Source organism: Lynx canadensis, chromosome A2, assembly GCF_007474595.2.
Source record: "Lynx canadensis isolate LIC74 chromosome A2, mLynCan4.pri.v2, whole genome shotgun sequence".
Taxonomy (NCBI): Eukaryota; Metazoa; Chordata; class Mammalia; order Carnivora; family Felidae; genus Lynx; species Lynx canadensis.
Window position 1 is genome coordinate 62,938,190 of NC_044304.2, and position 16,476 is coordinate 62,954,665.

At 49.4% G+C, this 16,476-nt stretch overlaps 1 protein-coding gene across 1 annotated transcript in view; it reads left to right on the forward strand.

Annotated features, from left to right (window-relative positions):
• Positions 1-825: 825 nt before the first annotated feature.
• ABCA13 (ATP binding cassette subfamily A member 13) overlaps positions 826-16,476 on the forward strand; it is a 349,570-nt gene continuing 333,919 nt past the window's right edge. Inside the window, 1 exon segment of the mRNA XM_032592494.1 lies at positions 826-894. Within this exon segment, the coding sequence (XP_032448385.1) occupies positions 826-894 (69 nt within the window).

Genomic DNA, 16,476 nt, shown 5'->3' on the forward strand with positions numbered 1-16,476 from the left:
CTTGTAATTTACTAAGATATTTGCAAACTGATGGAGACTGCAGGACTGTGGTCTCTTATCAGTTAACTGTTTTCTTTCTTTTCCTTTGTTCTTGGGCAGCCAGAGTGCCTAAGGAATGTCACACACATCCCCCCTGGGGGGTGGGGGTGCTGGCTTGTGCTTTCCCTCTGCTTGCCTAAGGTTCCTTCATCATTTCCGCGCCACCCAGGGTTTCTGTACAGGCCCTGGGGTTGGGGGAGGCTGATCAGACCCCTGCTCTGCCTGCTGTAGGAAGCATGGGCCCCTTGGGAGAAAAGGGCGAAGTGAGGGGTCACGGAGGAGGACGCACAGGGGCACAGCCGACCTTGACTTAACCACCCCTCTACTGTCCCCTGGGGAACACCAGTACTGCTCTCCATCTCTTTCCCCCGGATTCTCTGCCAGGGGACCTCCAAAAATGTCCTGGCTAGTTCTGTGATAGCTGGTGCCAGGGGAGGGGAGGACTCATTCTACTGAATTCACATCAGGACTGGGGGGCCGTGTCACCTCCAGCACTGCCTCCCGCCCGCTGTCATCAGTGGTGTGCGCTCTTGGAAACGTGCGCGGGAAAGGGCCCCGGGGGCCGCCTCCGGTAACCCAACCCTCCCAGAATGCAGGGCCGCCCCGTGAAAAGGCAAGATTTCTCAACAGACGCAGAACAAGAGGGACATTTGATGCCTGCCGTGTGCAGCCACTAGTAATCTGTCTTGCCTCACTTTTGTTGGGATTGACTAATGCTGCCCAGCCTTCCCCCAGCCCCACAGATATAAGCCCGGGCTCCGGCTGGCTTCCTGACCTCGAGCGGGCATGGGGCCGGCTGGGCGCCAGTTCGGAGCCCTGATCTGGAAGAACTGGCTTTGCAGACTCAGGCACCCGGTGAGTGCGTGCGGGGCACGCTTCCCAAGGGTCCCGGGGAAGGGAAGAGTGCGGTGTGAGGATGGAGGGTCCGGGGTGGGGGGCCTGGCGGGCCTGGTGGGCCTGCCCCGCTCTGCAGGGAAGTGTGGGAGGGGGGCTGGGTCTCTGGAAGTCAGAACCTGCCCTCAGGGCCAAAATAGCTGAACTGTCACAATCGGCATGAAATCCGGGGGGGATGAGATCCAGGCTGCACCCATCTGGTGCGAAAAGGGCTAGCTTAGAACCACCCCCCCAAAAATATAAAGATGGAATTTGAACTGTAATCAGTGTTTCGGGGCATCAGCTCTAAAAATGAAACTGCACATCCCCCTGGTTGAGGGGACAAGGCATGCGTAGTATGTTACGGATGCAACCCCACGGCGGGAGGCAGTGGTGTCTGTCGCCAGAGCGGACCTGACACGTCCACTTGGGGCTATTCGATATCACACCTTGAGCCTAATTCTCATCTCTTGGGAACATCGCAAGGCGCCTGAGTAGATTGGAATTGCTCAAACCAGGCTTGTGTTAGTGTTACACAAATAGCCTGTAAGTGTGCGGTTTAACGGAGCAGAAATCACCGGCTTATTAGGATGATGACTTCGCCTTTATTTGTAACGCTGCCAGATTGAAATGAACAGCGTCTCAGTGTCGTTTTCAACAGACGTAGATCGGCCGTCACAGGGTTTCCGATTCTAAGGTCCACACTGAGCACACGGGGTTTCCTTGCTGACGCATTGTTCTGTTTGAAGCCATTCAGTAACTGACATTGAATTTCATTTTGCTGACTTCTCATATCCGGAATATTCCTTCTTTCTCAAAATAGGGTAAATGTCGAAAAAGATGCATTCTCATGCAAAGGCCTTCAGGATTTAACGACTTCAGTTGGAAATTTGATTGCACAAGTTATTTATGTTTTTAAGTTTATGTATTCACTCTGAGAATAATAAGTTGGGGGAGAGGCAGAGAGAGAGAGAGAGAGAGAGAGAGAGAGAGAGAATCCCAAGCAGGCTCTGCACTGTCAGCGCAAAGCCCGATGTGGGGCTGGAACTCACAAACCGTGAGATCGTGACCTGAACCGAGGTCAGACATTCAACCGACTGAGCCACCCAGGCACCCCTGACAAGTTTTAAGATCAGAAGCTAACAAGGAGGCTTCTGCTCTTAACTGATTGTTAGTGCCTTAGTGTTTTTCAGTTCATGAACATCATATTATAATGACATCATTATATCATGTATATCATTATATAATATAATCATATTGACTTTGTAAGTCAAAAGTCGAATTTTACTGACATAGAGGTTTTGAGGAACGGAGCCCATTTTCCTGCGGAAGAAATGTCACAGGTGGAAGTTAGTTTCTCAGGCTTTTTGTCTGTCGGCTCAGGGAGGCCGTTTCCAGGATAGTCTAGCCTGTAATGTCAGTTTATACCTAGTCACGGTGACATTCAGATAGACATTCTTCACTCACTCATTCATTTGATGTCGACTCACTGAAGTGTGGTCCTGCACGCTGCCCTTCTTTGCCTCGTGTAGTTATCACCTCACAACATGCCACGGATTTACTGACTTGTCAGCTTGCTCTGGAGCCTGTCTCAGTATCTCAGATCCGTGTGAGCAGGGAACTTTTTCTGATTTGTTCGCCAACGTGTTCTCTAGCACCCAGACGGTATCTGCCCACAATAGGTGTTCGATAAATATTGGTTGCAAGAGTAAAGGAAGAAAGGACTACAATATTTATTGCATCTCCGTTAGATGCTAGATGCTGGATGTGCCAGACAAATTGTGTCCTGCCCTCAAGTTGCTGTAGCTCAGGGGGCGCCTGGGGGGTTCAGTCGGTGAAGCATCTGACTTCGGCTCAGGTCATGATCTCGTGGCTTGTGGGTTCGAGCCCTGCGTCGGGCGCTGTGCTGACAGCTCGGACAGAGAAAAAGCAGTGAAATATACAAGCACATATTTCGTGAGCCTGTTTCTGGGGATAAACCCCACAGATATCCCTGCACAAGCGGGAAATGACACTAGTGGCAGGCTATTCGGCACGGCACTGCTTGTTATGGCAACATCACAGGGCGCAGGGAGCGCGGGGTGTGGTGTGGAGAATGGGGAGCCCGCCCTCCTGGGTTCCTAACTCTGCTCTGCCACTTCCTAGTTCACTTGCGTAGGCACATTTCCCGACCTGGTTCTCCTCCCTGTAAGAAGAGACTGAATGCAAGGATGAAGTGAGTTAGTGCCCACCGTGTGCCCGCATATGTGCCCGATATAGGAGCAGGAACGTTTTCTTTTTTCTTGTTTTTTTTTTTTTTTTTTAATGTTCATTTATTTCTTGAGAGAAAGAGAGAGGGAGACAGAGCATAAGGGGGGGGGGGAGGAGCAGAGAGAGGGAGACACAGAATCCGAAGCAGGCTCCAGGCTCTGAGCTGTCAGCACAGAGCCTGACACGGGGCTCAAACTCACAGGCTGTGAGATCATGACCTGAGCCGAAGTTAGACACTCAACTGACTGAGCCACCCAGGTGCCCCAGGAATCGTTTTCTTACGTGGGCGATGATGGTGGTGCTGGGAGGTCTCAGGTGCTGGAAGGAGGTGGCCTTGGAGACCGAGGATAGGGGAGGGCCCAGGATGGCTCAGCTTCTGCTTGCGCATTGGGGAGCAGCGGCCCCAGGCAGGGAACGTGTTCCCAGCCCTCCGTGCCCACTGCACTGGAAATAGTCCAGCCTTGTGCCAGTGGCTCCAAACTGACCTATTTCCAAGCTGCGTCCCGGCCCCCAGCCATAGCCCGCGAGTGGTTTGTGCACAGGGCTTCCTGCCTCTGCCAATGGGGTGGGGGGGATCGGTGAAACTGTGGGCTAAGCCCCCGACCCCAGGGGGCAGGCGGCCTCCAACTGTTTGCAGAGTAAATTCGAAGCAGGCGCTCTTTGTGAGGTGATGCAGACCCAAAGTGCAGTGAGCTATCACCTCACGCTGCTTCTGTATTTTCTTTAAAGAGAAAAAAAAAAACCCTTCGTTTCATGATATTTTATTATTGTATCATTCCTTTAGAAAATGCTTGATCGTGGACGCTTGAGACAGAAAATTAGAATAGTGTAGAATGGATGAATAGTACCCTTATATTCATCTTTGTGCTTAGCTCCATATTGGTGACTTTCCACTCTTCTTGGGAAAAAATTATTAAAAAAATTTTTTTTAATTTTTTTTTTTTTTTTATTTTTGAGAGCGAGAGAGACATAGTGCGAGCGGGGGGAGGAGCAGAGAGAGAGAGGGAGACACAGAATCTGAAGCAGGCACCAGGCTCCGAGCTGTCAGCACAGAGCCCCACGCGGGGCTGGAACCCACAAACCGTGAGATCATGACCTGAGTGGAAATAGGACGCTTCACCGACTGAGCCCCCCAGGCACTCCCATGATGTGATATTTTTACATAATTAAAGTCATAGCTTTTTGCTTTGCTTTTTGCCATCCCTTAACACGGAAGCCCGACATTTTAAAAGTTTCCCTTCGGTCTTTGAATTTAACGGTTTTGTTGCAAACTAGGCGGTCGGTTGGATACACATAAATTCTTAAACCGTGTCTTTACGCTGGACGTTAAGTTTCCTCCTAGATCTTACTGTTCCACATGACATCTTTAGACTTGGAGGACGCATCTCCTGCTAGGTCATTTCTCTGCAGTGAGTTTCCCGGATTCTGGGTTGGATGAGGACAGTGCTCTGGGCACGTCCAGAGCAGCTGACGGTGCCCTGGGAGCATCCGCAGGGGCCACTTCGGATCAACCTTGCCAACACTCGCAAATGGCCACTGGCCGCGAGCCTTGCCGCATGAATTTACACACACACCTTTACATTTCATTTTAACATAAGTCAATCTGCTTCGTTGCCTCTCATGCTAATAATTTAATAGCAGCAACAAGAAGAAATAAGGAAAGCCAAGCATCCGCTGCTGGGACGTTCTCTTTCTGCACTTTTTGAGGTTTTCCCGTGTTTTTTTAAGACACAGGCTGACCCTTTAGCCTGCACAGGTGGATGGCAGTAGCCCCACCCCCCCACCAGTCCCCGCCCCTCAATCCTGGAACAGTGACTGTTCTCTGGGTCTCCTGCCTGTGTTAGAATCTTCCTCTCTGCTCTGTGTTTCTAGTTCCTCTCTCCATCGATGAAAAGCGCATGCAAACCTTTTGAATAGCACAGGGGGATTGGGGCGCACTTTAATATGAGGGCATCATGGTCATATAAACCGGGGGTCCGCTCCCAGCTGTGGGTCGGAGGGGGCTGACGGAAATCACGAAACCCTACCGGCCACCATTTGACCAGGAACCAGGTTCCACCTGCTGGCCCCACACCCCAGGCCCTCGCTACCCATAAAGCCCCACATTCTCGCTTTCGAGGGCCACACGTGTGGCAGAATGCTCGTAGACACAGGCAAGGGTTACGGGGTCTCCTGGCCCGGCTCTCAGGAAGCCCCAAGACTGTGGTGGCTGTGGTGGGCTCCGCACTGGCACAAGGCCAGACTCCAACGCCTCCCCACTCCCCTGGGACAGCCCCAGATAAGCCCACCCCAACCCAGGCCACACTGCTCTGAACCTTCCTCCTGGCCCAATGCCTTGGGGCCTGGTCCTTAAAAACACCATCTGGGAAACGACTTTTCTTCTCTTTAACATTTGAGGAACAGATTTTCAACCTGAGCTTCAACTACTGCAAACCTCAGGGCTTCTGTGTGTGTGTGTGTGTGTTTTCCTTGTAGGAGATCTTTCTTCTTCTGTAAGTGATGTCTACTCCCAATGTGGGGCTCGAACTCACAACCCTACCGACTGAGCCAGCCGGGTGCCCCTGCTTTTGTAACATCTTTGAATTTTCGTCCACTAATGAACGTAGGTGCTAACAGCCCAATTTAGTGTCAAAAAATAGTTCCTCTTTGGAAACAACACACTGGCCGTGATTCTATATTTTTCTGAAATTGCAAGAAATTATAGTTATCAAGCCCCAGGGGTAAAGTAGCCCTTCTTGTTTTTGGAAATTGTTTAGGTCTTCAAGATTGATGCTGGCTGGTTTTGTATAATTACAACACATCCACTATTTGTTTCCAGCTTTGCCATAAAGGTCTGTAGGAGTGTTAATTGGAACCAGAGGGTCAAAGGTTAGGAGCTGACCTCTGCTAGGCAGGTTTGAAAAAGGATCAAATGATGGCTCCTGAAAAGATGCTGCACTTACTTAAAAAAATTTCTTTTAATGTTCATTTTTTTTTTCAGAGAGAGACAGAGAGACAGAGAGACAGAGACAGAGACAGAGAGAGAGACAGAGCGTGAGCAGGGGAGGGGCAGAGAGAAATCCAAAGCAGGCTCCAGGCTCTGAGCTGTCAGCACAGAGCCCGATGCGGGGCTCGAACTCACGGACCGTGAGATCATGCCCTGAGCCGAAGTTGGACGCTTAACCGACTGAACCACCCAAACACCCCAAAGATGCTTCAGTTCTTGTGTATATTTTTTAAACTAGCGGGGTAGGGGCACTGGCTGGCTCAGTCTGTGGACCATGCGACTCTTGATTTCGGGGTTGTTGGTTCGAGCCTGTTGGGTGTGGAGGCTCCGTAAAAATAAAATCTTAACGCAGCAGAATAGCTTCATATTAGAGGAAACAAGAAAGTGCAGGAGTTCCAATAGTAACTATATGAACAGACTGATGTTTTGAAAAGTGTTTGTGGAAGGGGTTACGGACAATAATGACCTGTTTGTGGTTTTTGTGGATTGAAAAAGTTAAAGAAAAGTCACCGGCATGGAATCCTGGTGCTGAAAATATTTACCAATATTCTTGCATTGGGTGTTCTGAGAAGTCAAAAGTGGGACCTCTCCTGTCACCTGCAAGGCAGCTGGGATGCATTGGTGCTGGTGCTGGGACCGTGTGGATCCTGGGACTATGTCCATGCTGGGACCGTGTGGATCCTGGGACCGTGTCTATCCTGGGACCGTGTGGATCCTGGGACCGTGTCTATCCCGGGACCGTGTGGATCCTGGGACCGTGTCCATCCTGGGACCGTGTGGATCCAGGGACCGTGTTGATCCTGGGACCCAGCCCCAGTTGGCTCGGGCTGCCTTTGCAAACCCACAGGCTGGGTCGGGACTGCAGACAGACACCGTCTCAGCTCTAAGTCTCCAAGTCTGAAAACAGGAGTCCACAGGGCTAGTCGCTTCTGAGCCTTGTCTGCTTGGCTGTGGACAGTGTCTCCGCCCTGTGTCTTCGCACCTCCCTCCCTCCACATCTGTTTCAGCTCACATGTGTCCTTTTTTCCGTTTTCTTCTGACGCTCAGTTTTAGTCGGTTGGGGAAAACGCATGCCTTTTATATTAAAAGAAACAGATTATTATAGAGAAGAATTAAAAAAAACTGCTTTTAAAAAAAAGTTTATGTATTTTGAGAGAGAGAGAGAAAGAGAGGGAAAGACAGTGTGAGCAGGGGGAGGGCCAGAGAAAGGGGGGCAGAGAGAATCCCAAGCAGGCTCCAGGCCGTCAGCACAGAGCCCGACATGGGGCTCTATCTCACAAATCATGAGATCATGACCTGAGCTGAAACCAAGAGTCTGACGTTTAAAGGACTGGGTCCCCAGGTGCCCCTGCATTGTCATGAAAAGATGAAACAGGTTGCTTCTGGGACTTTCAACTTCTCCTTTTTATGAGGACACGGTCATTTCTGACCCGGGACCGCCGGCACCTGGGGGGCTCAGTCAGTTAATTGACTCGAGATTTCTGCTCAGGTCACTATGTCACAGTTTGCCGGTTCGAGGCCTGCATTGGGCTCTGCGCTGACAGCACAGACCTGCTTGGGATTCTCTCTCTGTCTCTTTCTGCCCCTCCCCCCTCAAAAATACATACATAAATATTCAAAGAGAAGGGACGGGTCCCCCTAAGAACGTGTTTCCACCGTCTGCTCAGCATGGAGTGAATCACCACCAGCTGCACGAGCTCCCCTCCAGGCTGGAAGGCTGCAGCCTCTGGGCCATCTCAGCTGCCCCACCTGCCGGCCAGGGGGCCGTGTCCCAGCCGAGGCCAGCGTCCTGAATTCCGTGTGTCTGGTCAGCATCAGTGCGGGGACTGGACCAACGACGACGGTGGGCTCCTGGGCACACAGAAATCCCCTGTGGTGGGGCAGTGAGGGAGAGTCCACACTGGCACTGTCCACTGCCCGTCCATGTCAGGGCCCCAGAACTTTCGACTCAGTGACTCTGGCCCCACAGCAGGTCCTCAGGTCTCTCGTGGAAGGACCCGGCCTCTTGAGCCGGGTTTGGGACACAGCCTGGGGCCTCACTTTCCCAGACAGCTGTCCTGGTGGCGCCAGCCCTGCTCCCTGGTAACCTTGCGCTCAGCGGAACTGACCGCCTGTGTGGCTCTGGTGGTTTAGCCATCCCTGTGGTCAGGGTGTCCTCGTTGGCTGCTGGCTCAAAGTGGAGCCTGGCGGGGTGCCCTGAGGGGTGCCTTCTGAGACCTCTGAGAGCAGGTGGCCTCCACCCATGCACCCCTGGAGCTGCAGACCAGGCGCTGCTGAGCAAGATGGCGGGGAGGGAGGCAGGGCGTCCTTGGGCAGCCGTGGGAGCCTCAGGGGAATCCATGTCCCCCTGTGAAGACCCCTGGACGGCCTCCATGGCCGCTCTTTCCTCTGGCTGGCAGTCTGTCTCCGACAGGGGGGCTGGGGAGCAGGTGGCCCTGGCCCCCGGGGGAAACTGGCTTCACCAAAGGTCACCGAGGGTCACTGAAGGTCATTCAAGTGTGTCTCAGCTTACTCAGAGCAGGGGTCCAGGAAAAGTGGTTCAGAAATTGAATATTGAAACACAAATGTCTTTTTGTATCTTTAGGGGGGGTGCAGGCGTGTGTGTAGGCTGCGTGGGTTTCTTTGCCTTTCTCCTGCTCCTACCACGCTGGCCACAGGGCCTTTGCTTTTATTTTGATGGATCTTTTTTTTTTTTTTTTAACTTTTTAACGTTTATTCACTTTTTGAGAGATAGAGAGAGACAAAGTGTGAGCGGGGGAGGTGCAGAGAGAGGGAGACACAGAATCTGAAGTAGGCTCCAGGCTCCAAGCTGCCAGCACAGAGCCCAATGCGGGGCTCGAACCCACAGACCAGGAGATCATGACCTGATCTGAAAAGTCTGATTCTCAACTGACTAACCCCCCCAGGGGCCCCTCATTTTGATGGATCTTAATTTGCTTCCAGTTCCTTACCTTCATCTTCCTTTTCTTCCTCATGGTGTCAGCACACATGATGGAGTGGAGCTCAGAGACCACTTCTGAGGGGCAGTGGGCACACCTTCTGCACAGAAAGTGTGTTAGAGTTTCGCTCACTGTAGATGTTCTTCTGTCCTGCATCAAGGCCCGAGTTGAAGAATGCAAGAAAATCCAGGGGCGCCTGGGTAGCTCAGTAGTTTAGGCATCTGACTTTTGATTTCATCTCGGGTCATGATCTCACGGTTGGTGAGTTCGAGCCCCACATCGAGCCCTGTGCTGACAGCGTGGAACCTACTTGGGATTCTCTCCCTCCGTCTCTGTCTTCCCCTCCCCCACTCTTTCTCTTCCAAAATAAATAAATAAACTCAAAAATAAAAATAAAAAAGAATGTCAGAAGATCCAGTCTTCCAAAAGTGTAGAAAACGAACTGGGTTTCAGAAACAAGGCATCTGATTTCTCAGTTCTCAATGTGGTTGTTTGCCAAGGTGGAAAGGAAACAAAAACCCTGTTTACATTGCCTTTCTGCTGAAAATGTTACCAACATATGGGAAGGGAAAATGGCAAGATCCTCAAAAGGCTAGTTCTGGAAGTTTCTATTTAGCATGGTGAATTCATGTGGCTTCCACGAAGAAACAAAAACAAAAGCAACAACAAACAACCAAAAACCAAAAGCAGAATCATCTTCTTTTCCAGAGAGGTGTCCCCTCCCTACTCCGGGATGTGGGTCTTGTTAGGAATCCTGGAGTTTCCCTGTTTTATTTACTTTGGCTCAGATAAGCCTGGGTTTTGGATTACAAGCAAGGTTAAAACAAAATAAAATGAAACCAACCTCCTGGTAACAATAACTCCAGAGACGAAGGGCAAGGGAGATTTCAGGCTTGTTTTGTGAGATTGTATTACAGGCCCAGGCTATGTCCCGGGGACCATGGAGACTGAGGAGGACATACATTTTGTCACCCTGGGGCCCCGAGATCAGCTCTGCATTTGCCACTCAGCTGTGTCAGTTGCTCTCTCCACACCTGGGGCCCCTTCCTGCCCTGTCTGCCTGTGGCTAAATCAGTGCTCACCCAAGGGAGGGACATCATGGTCCCAGTCCTGGACCAGATAGCTGGGGCTTGTCCCCAGGCTGTGCTCACAGGCACCTGTCCCCCTGCGGGTTCCAAGCAAGAGCTCCTGGCAGAGTCTAACCTGTGCACCCGAGGGCCCCCGTTTGAAAACAACCACTCTTTAGGGATGGGGGGGGGCAGGAAGAGGCAAGCAGGCATGTGCATGCCACCCATCCTGACCTCTCCCAGACTTAGGGGCTGTGTGAGGGACACAGGGCTGCTAGGAGGGACTGATGGTGAAAGGTGACATAGTGTTGTGGGTGCCCTTGGGGGACCTGGGATGTCTTCTCAGCCCTGGCCCTTTCCTGTGTGCTTCCAGTGTCCTGTCTCCCCTGTGCATCGTAACTTCCTCAGGTCCCCCACCCCAGGCCTGTTTGGTCTTCCCCATGCCCCTGCAGGGTAGGACTTCTCATTCCCATTTCTCGGATGAGGGAGGCTGAGAGCAGGGGCCACCTGCCCGGGGCCCAGGGGGCAGCGGTCCCCACCTGGCCCGGCCACCCTGGGCAGAACTCTACCCCTTGCTAGATAAAGGTTTGGTCACCTCCACGTCCCTGCCTGGGGCACTGGGTCATCAAGAGTTGCTGTAATGAGGCATGCTGTTGGAGGGCTTCCCTGTCTGCAGCAGTATGAGGACCATGGCCACATACCTCTGATGCAGCATCAAGGTCGTACAGAGCATTACCTTGGTGCTGGGCCTGCTGGTGCCTCCCCAACCCAATCATGTTAGAATACGTTCCAAACAGTGGTACATCCGAGCCAAAAGGAACCCCAACTACTACCCATTGCTGTGGTTTGTGCTACCTGCCGGCCAGCTTTCTTTCAGAAGGGACGTGCAAGTCATGGCTACCAACCGGTGTGTCCAGGGTTGTGTTTTCCTGGCCTGTGTTGGCCTAACTGCATGCGTGTGTGTGGTCTGTGTGCCCAGACTTTGTACAGGTCTGGTGGCACGTTAAACTTTCTTTAATCTTCTCTTTTGAGACATCAGAGTAAAAGGGAATATTTTTATATTTATTATTATTATTATTTTTAAGTTTATTTATTTGAGAGAGAGAATGAGTGTGAGCAGGGGAGGGGCAGAGAGAGAGAGGGAAGGAGTGAGAGAATCCCACACAGGCTCTGCACTGTCAACACAGAGCCCAACGTGGGGCTTGATCCCAGCAACCGTGAGATCCTGTCTTGAGCTGAAATCAAAAGTTGGATGCTTAACCATCTGAGCCACCCGGGGTTCCCCCAAAGGGAGCATTTTTATCTGTATTTTCCCTTATTTAAATGGTCCATCGGGGCACCGGGCTGGCAGTCGAGTGGTGCACTCGACTTTTGATCTTGGGATTGTGAGTTTGAGCTCCACGCTGGGGCTATGTGGAGATTACTTAAAAAGAAGATATTAAAAAAATAATAAATTGCCCATCAAATTCTCTTCCAATTTTGTAAGTAGGAGGCTAGTGATTTTCTCCTGTGGTTTAGTCATTGAGACCTTAATGCATGGATTTCAAGTACCTGACCCCCACCCCAACAGTTGTTCCTTTTTGTTTGTTTCTGCATTTTTATTGGCCAGGTTTAGTTTGTATATCTTCCAATATCACCATTGCTTTTTCTTTGTTTTTTTTAAAATTATTTATTATTATTATTATTTTTTTAATGTTTGTTTATTTTCGAGAGAGAGAGAGAGAGAGAGAGAGACAGAGTGTGGGCAGGGGAGGGGCAGAGAGACAGGGAGACACAGAATCTGAATCAGGCGTCAGCACAGAGTCCAATGCGGGGTTCAAATCCACGAGCCATGAGATCATGACCTGAGCCAAAGTCAGACACTTAACCGACTGATCCACCCAAGCGCCCTTGTTGTTTTTAATTTTTAAAAAAATGTTTGCTTATTTTGAGAGAGAGAGAGAGATAGAGCGTGAACTGGGGAGGGACAGAGAGAGGGAGAGACAGAATCCCAGGCAGACTCTGCGTTGCCAGCACAGAGCCCAATGTGGGGCTCCATCTCACAAACTGTGAGATCATGGCCTGAGCTGAAATCAAGAGTCAGATGCTTAACCAGCTGAGCTATCCAGGAGACCCTGGTTGAGTCTGTTTTGGACACCTTGAACAGGTGCAACATGAATGTTTAGTATGTGAGTGTTGAACAAAAAGCAACTGCTTTTCAATATAAAGCCAAAAAAGTAACAGCACCAAAAAAACAAAAACAAAAACAAAAAAGTAGGAGAGTGAGAGAACTCATCCATTTCTATCTCTTGGCCCCCAGCTAACTCATTGGCCAACATAAAGATTTGCAAAGGCTCTCTTAGAGACGGAATTTTGGACTCTGTTGGAGAGGGGTTTGGAAGTCCCAGGCCAAGGTGGCAATGGATTTAGGCCAACTGGGTGGATGGTTGCTATTTGGTCTTGAGTCAGGCTTTGTTTGGACCCTCTCTTATTGCAGGGTTTACGGCTGGGACCTCATAATACTTCTGGGAAAGTCCCCTCTTCTGAGAGGCTGACATCCAGAGATTCAAGCGCGCCCCAAAGAGACACAATAGAATTTCATGCTCTAGGCAAAGCCCTTTGTTTCCAAAGACTGAGCAGCAGACTAATTACATGCTTTGCTTCAGCTTCCTTGATATTCTAAACTTGTTATGATGTTTTCCTCCGTGAGTCTCATGACTACCTTCTTCCTGGTAAGAGCCTCCTTCCTTCTTGATTCATCAGCAATTGTGCTTTTTGTACCGGGTCGTTTGGTTCTTTGTGGTTTTCAGTTGTAACCGAAACCACACACTGCCCGAGTAAGCCTGAGGATTTAAAAATGGGTTTCATTAAGCAACGCTCATAAAACGTTCTGTTCAAGTAAAATGGGAAAGTGTTTATTTCATCCACAGGCCTGAGGTTGATTCAGGTTCCCTTGAAAACTAGTCCAAGGAGACCGGGCAACAGACTGTGCACAACATGACCTACCTCACTGGTTGGTGGAAGGCTAAAATAACGGATGAGCACGAGCTTGCAGACGGTCCAGGGCTATGCCGACGAAGGGTGTGAGGACAGGGCCTGGTCGTCCGCACACGTGCATCCCCGGGGGGAACCGCACTCTTGGGATGTGTATGCATACATCTGCTCCATCCTCCCAGGCAGGGACTCAGACATGGGTGTTCACTGCTGTTCCTCAGTGCCTGACACTTCGACCCACTCCCTGATGAATGAATGGATGAATGGATGGATGGATGGATGGATGAGTGCACTTTTTAAAAAAAACTTTTTTTTATGTTTATTTATTTATTTTTTGAGAGACAGAGAGAGAGAGAGAGAGAGGGAGAGAGAGAGAGAGAATCCCAAACTGGTGCCACACGGTCAGCACGGAGCCCAATGTGGGGCTCGAACCCAAGAACCTCAAGATCATGACCTGAGCAGAAATCAAGAGTGGGAGGCTTGATCAACTGAGCCACCCAGGCGCCCCTCCCTTTCTTTTAGAGACAGAGAGAGAGTGAGAGCAGAGGAGAGGGGCAGAGAGAGAGAGGGACAGAGAGAGAGAGAATCTTAAGCAGTCTCCACACTGTCAGCACAGAGCCCGACTCGGGGCTCCAACCCACCAACCTGAAGATCATGACTTGAGTTAATATCAAGAGTCACAGACTCCACCCACTGAGCCCCCCAGGAGCCCCTGAGCGCACTTATTTTCACTGTTCAGTGGACAGCAATTGAACGATACATTCTCCTGTATTTTTGCATGACTTCCGGTTTCTTTTTTCTCATTCACAAAATAACATAAGCATTCTTGGGCACACATCTTGATTCATGTATGTAATTACCTACTAGCTCGAACCCTTTTCGTAGGCTCAAACCAGTGTAATAAAGATAAATTAATATGCTTCAACTTATTATATAGTTGTTGAAATATATGGGTCATAGAATGTGCACCTTCTGCTTTGTTAATGTTGTCGGGCTGTTTTCTAAAGTTCCTGTGGATCCGTGTCCCCACCGACACTTGGTGGTGTCAGAGGTTTTACTTTTTTCCGAACTGGTGGGTGTAAAATGGTATTTTCTTGGGGTTTAATTTGCATCTTCCTAAGTACTTCCTACTGCTGAGACCGAGCACCCTGTCGTGTGTGTTATGGGGTGTTCCTAATTTGCTCCTCTCTGCTCTTATCCTTTATCCTTTGAGTATTTTCTATGGGGTAATCAACCTCCCCACTGATTTGTAGGAATGTGTATATATTCTGGAATGTCGATTACATATGTTGAAACAGATTCTCCAAGTCTGTGGCTGGCTGCTGGGTGGCTCAGTCCATTAAGTGTCCGACTCTGGCTCAGGTCATGATTTCGTGGTTCGTGGGTTTGAGCCCCGCGTCGGACTCTGTGCTGACAGCTTGGAGCCTGGAGCCTGTTTCGGAGCCTGTGTCTCCCTCTGTCTCTGCCCTTCCCCTGCTCGTGCGCTGTCTCTTTCTCAAAAATAAACATTAAAAAATTTTGTTATATAAATGACACTTCTAAAAAAATAGCTTTTCTGAAGAATAGGGATTTTAATTTTAATATGGCTTAATTTCCCTTTGTTGTTCATGCTTTTTTCTGTCGTGTTTAAGACTGCCAAGACATGAAGAAGGTGCACCATGTATTCTTATAAACATCTTAAAGTTTCTTTTTCTCACTTTTAGAGCTTTGTATAAAATGAGAGCTCAGGATCGGATACCTCCCTGCCTCTGCTCCCCGACTCTGCAGATCACCCATGACCTGGTGGTTTGTTGAGTAGCAACTTTTTCTGCCATTGGTCCGCTGACCACCTTCTTCCTCTATCAGGTTTCCAAATATGCCAAGTTCTGTTCCTGGGCTCTCTTTGCCTCTCCTCAGGTCAGTTTCTGTATCGCTGAACTGACAGTACGCTGTGTCTTCCCATCTTATTTTTTTTTCAACGTTTATTTATTTTTGGGACAGAGAGAGACAGAGCATGAACGGGGGAGGAGCAGAGAGAGAGGGAGACACAGAATCGGAAACAGGCTCCAGGCTCTGAGCCATCAGCCCAGAGCCCGACGCGGGGCTCGAACTCACGGACGGCGAGATCGTGACCTGGCTGAAGTCGGACGCTTAACCGACTGCGCCACCCAGGCGCCCCCCATCTTATTTTTATAGGAAGTTTTGATACGTGAGAGGACAAATCCTTTCAAGCCGTTGGTGAAAATTGTCTTGGATATTGACCTTTGATCTCCCAGGTACATTCCCGAACCAGCTCATTAAAATCGACACCTGCCAAATCAAAATGCAACAAGCAAAAACTTGTCGGGATTCCACTGGAATTGCGTTGAGCCCATGGACTAGCTTGGGTAGAATGAACCCCTTGGTGATATTGACATTGCTTGTGCGTCGCCAACGTGCTCTGTTTGTTTACCCGGTTCTCTCTGGTGTCTTTCAATAAAGTTTCACAATTTTCTTCATGAAAGAATTGCACGTATTTTGGGTAGATTTTCTTCCCTAGGTGTTTTATACTTTTGTCAAAATTATAAACGGCATCTTATTTAAAAAGTACTATTTCAAAAAAATGTATTTTCCAAGTGATTCTTACCGGTGTAGGGAATTATCGAGAGACAGGTATTGCATTTTCTTGGATGAAAGTAAATTCGTGATTGCCTTTTTTCCTAAGCTTTTATTTTTTTTTTTTTAAATTTTTTTTCAACGTTTTTATTTATTTTTGGGACAGAGAGAGACAGAGCATGAACGGGGGAGGGGCAGAGAGAGAGGGAGACACAGAATCGAAACAGGCTCCAGGCTCCGAGCCATCCGCCCAGAGCCTGACGCGGGGCTCGAACTCACGGACCGCGAGATCGTGACCTGGCTGAAGTCGGGCGCTTAACCGACTGCGCCACCCAGGCGCCCCAAGCTTTTATTTTTGAGTAATCTGTACTCAGTGTGGAGCTCTGAGATCAAGAGTCACAAGCTCCACCAACTAAGCCAGCCAGGCGCCCCTCTAATTTTCTCTCTGTGTTTCTATCACTTATTGGTTTCTATTTTCTTGAGGATGTTTAATAAGTTTATAAATGCCTCCAATTATTGCATCTTCCTCTCCTCTCACTTCTTTTATTACGTTGTGATCCTTTCTATATATAATGGTTCTTTTTCTTAAGCCTCTTGTCTGAATCTAAAGATATTTAATCAGCTTCTGGTTTCTTGCTCTTGCTGAGTCCCTCGCAAGTCTGACCATTCCTTTGACATGGTGTGGCTTTATTTCTTGAATTGCTTCTGAGAACTTTTCTTTGACTTAATTGTGCTGAAGTTTTTGGGTTTTTTAAATAACTTTTTTAATACTTTT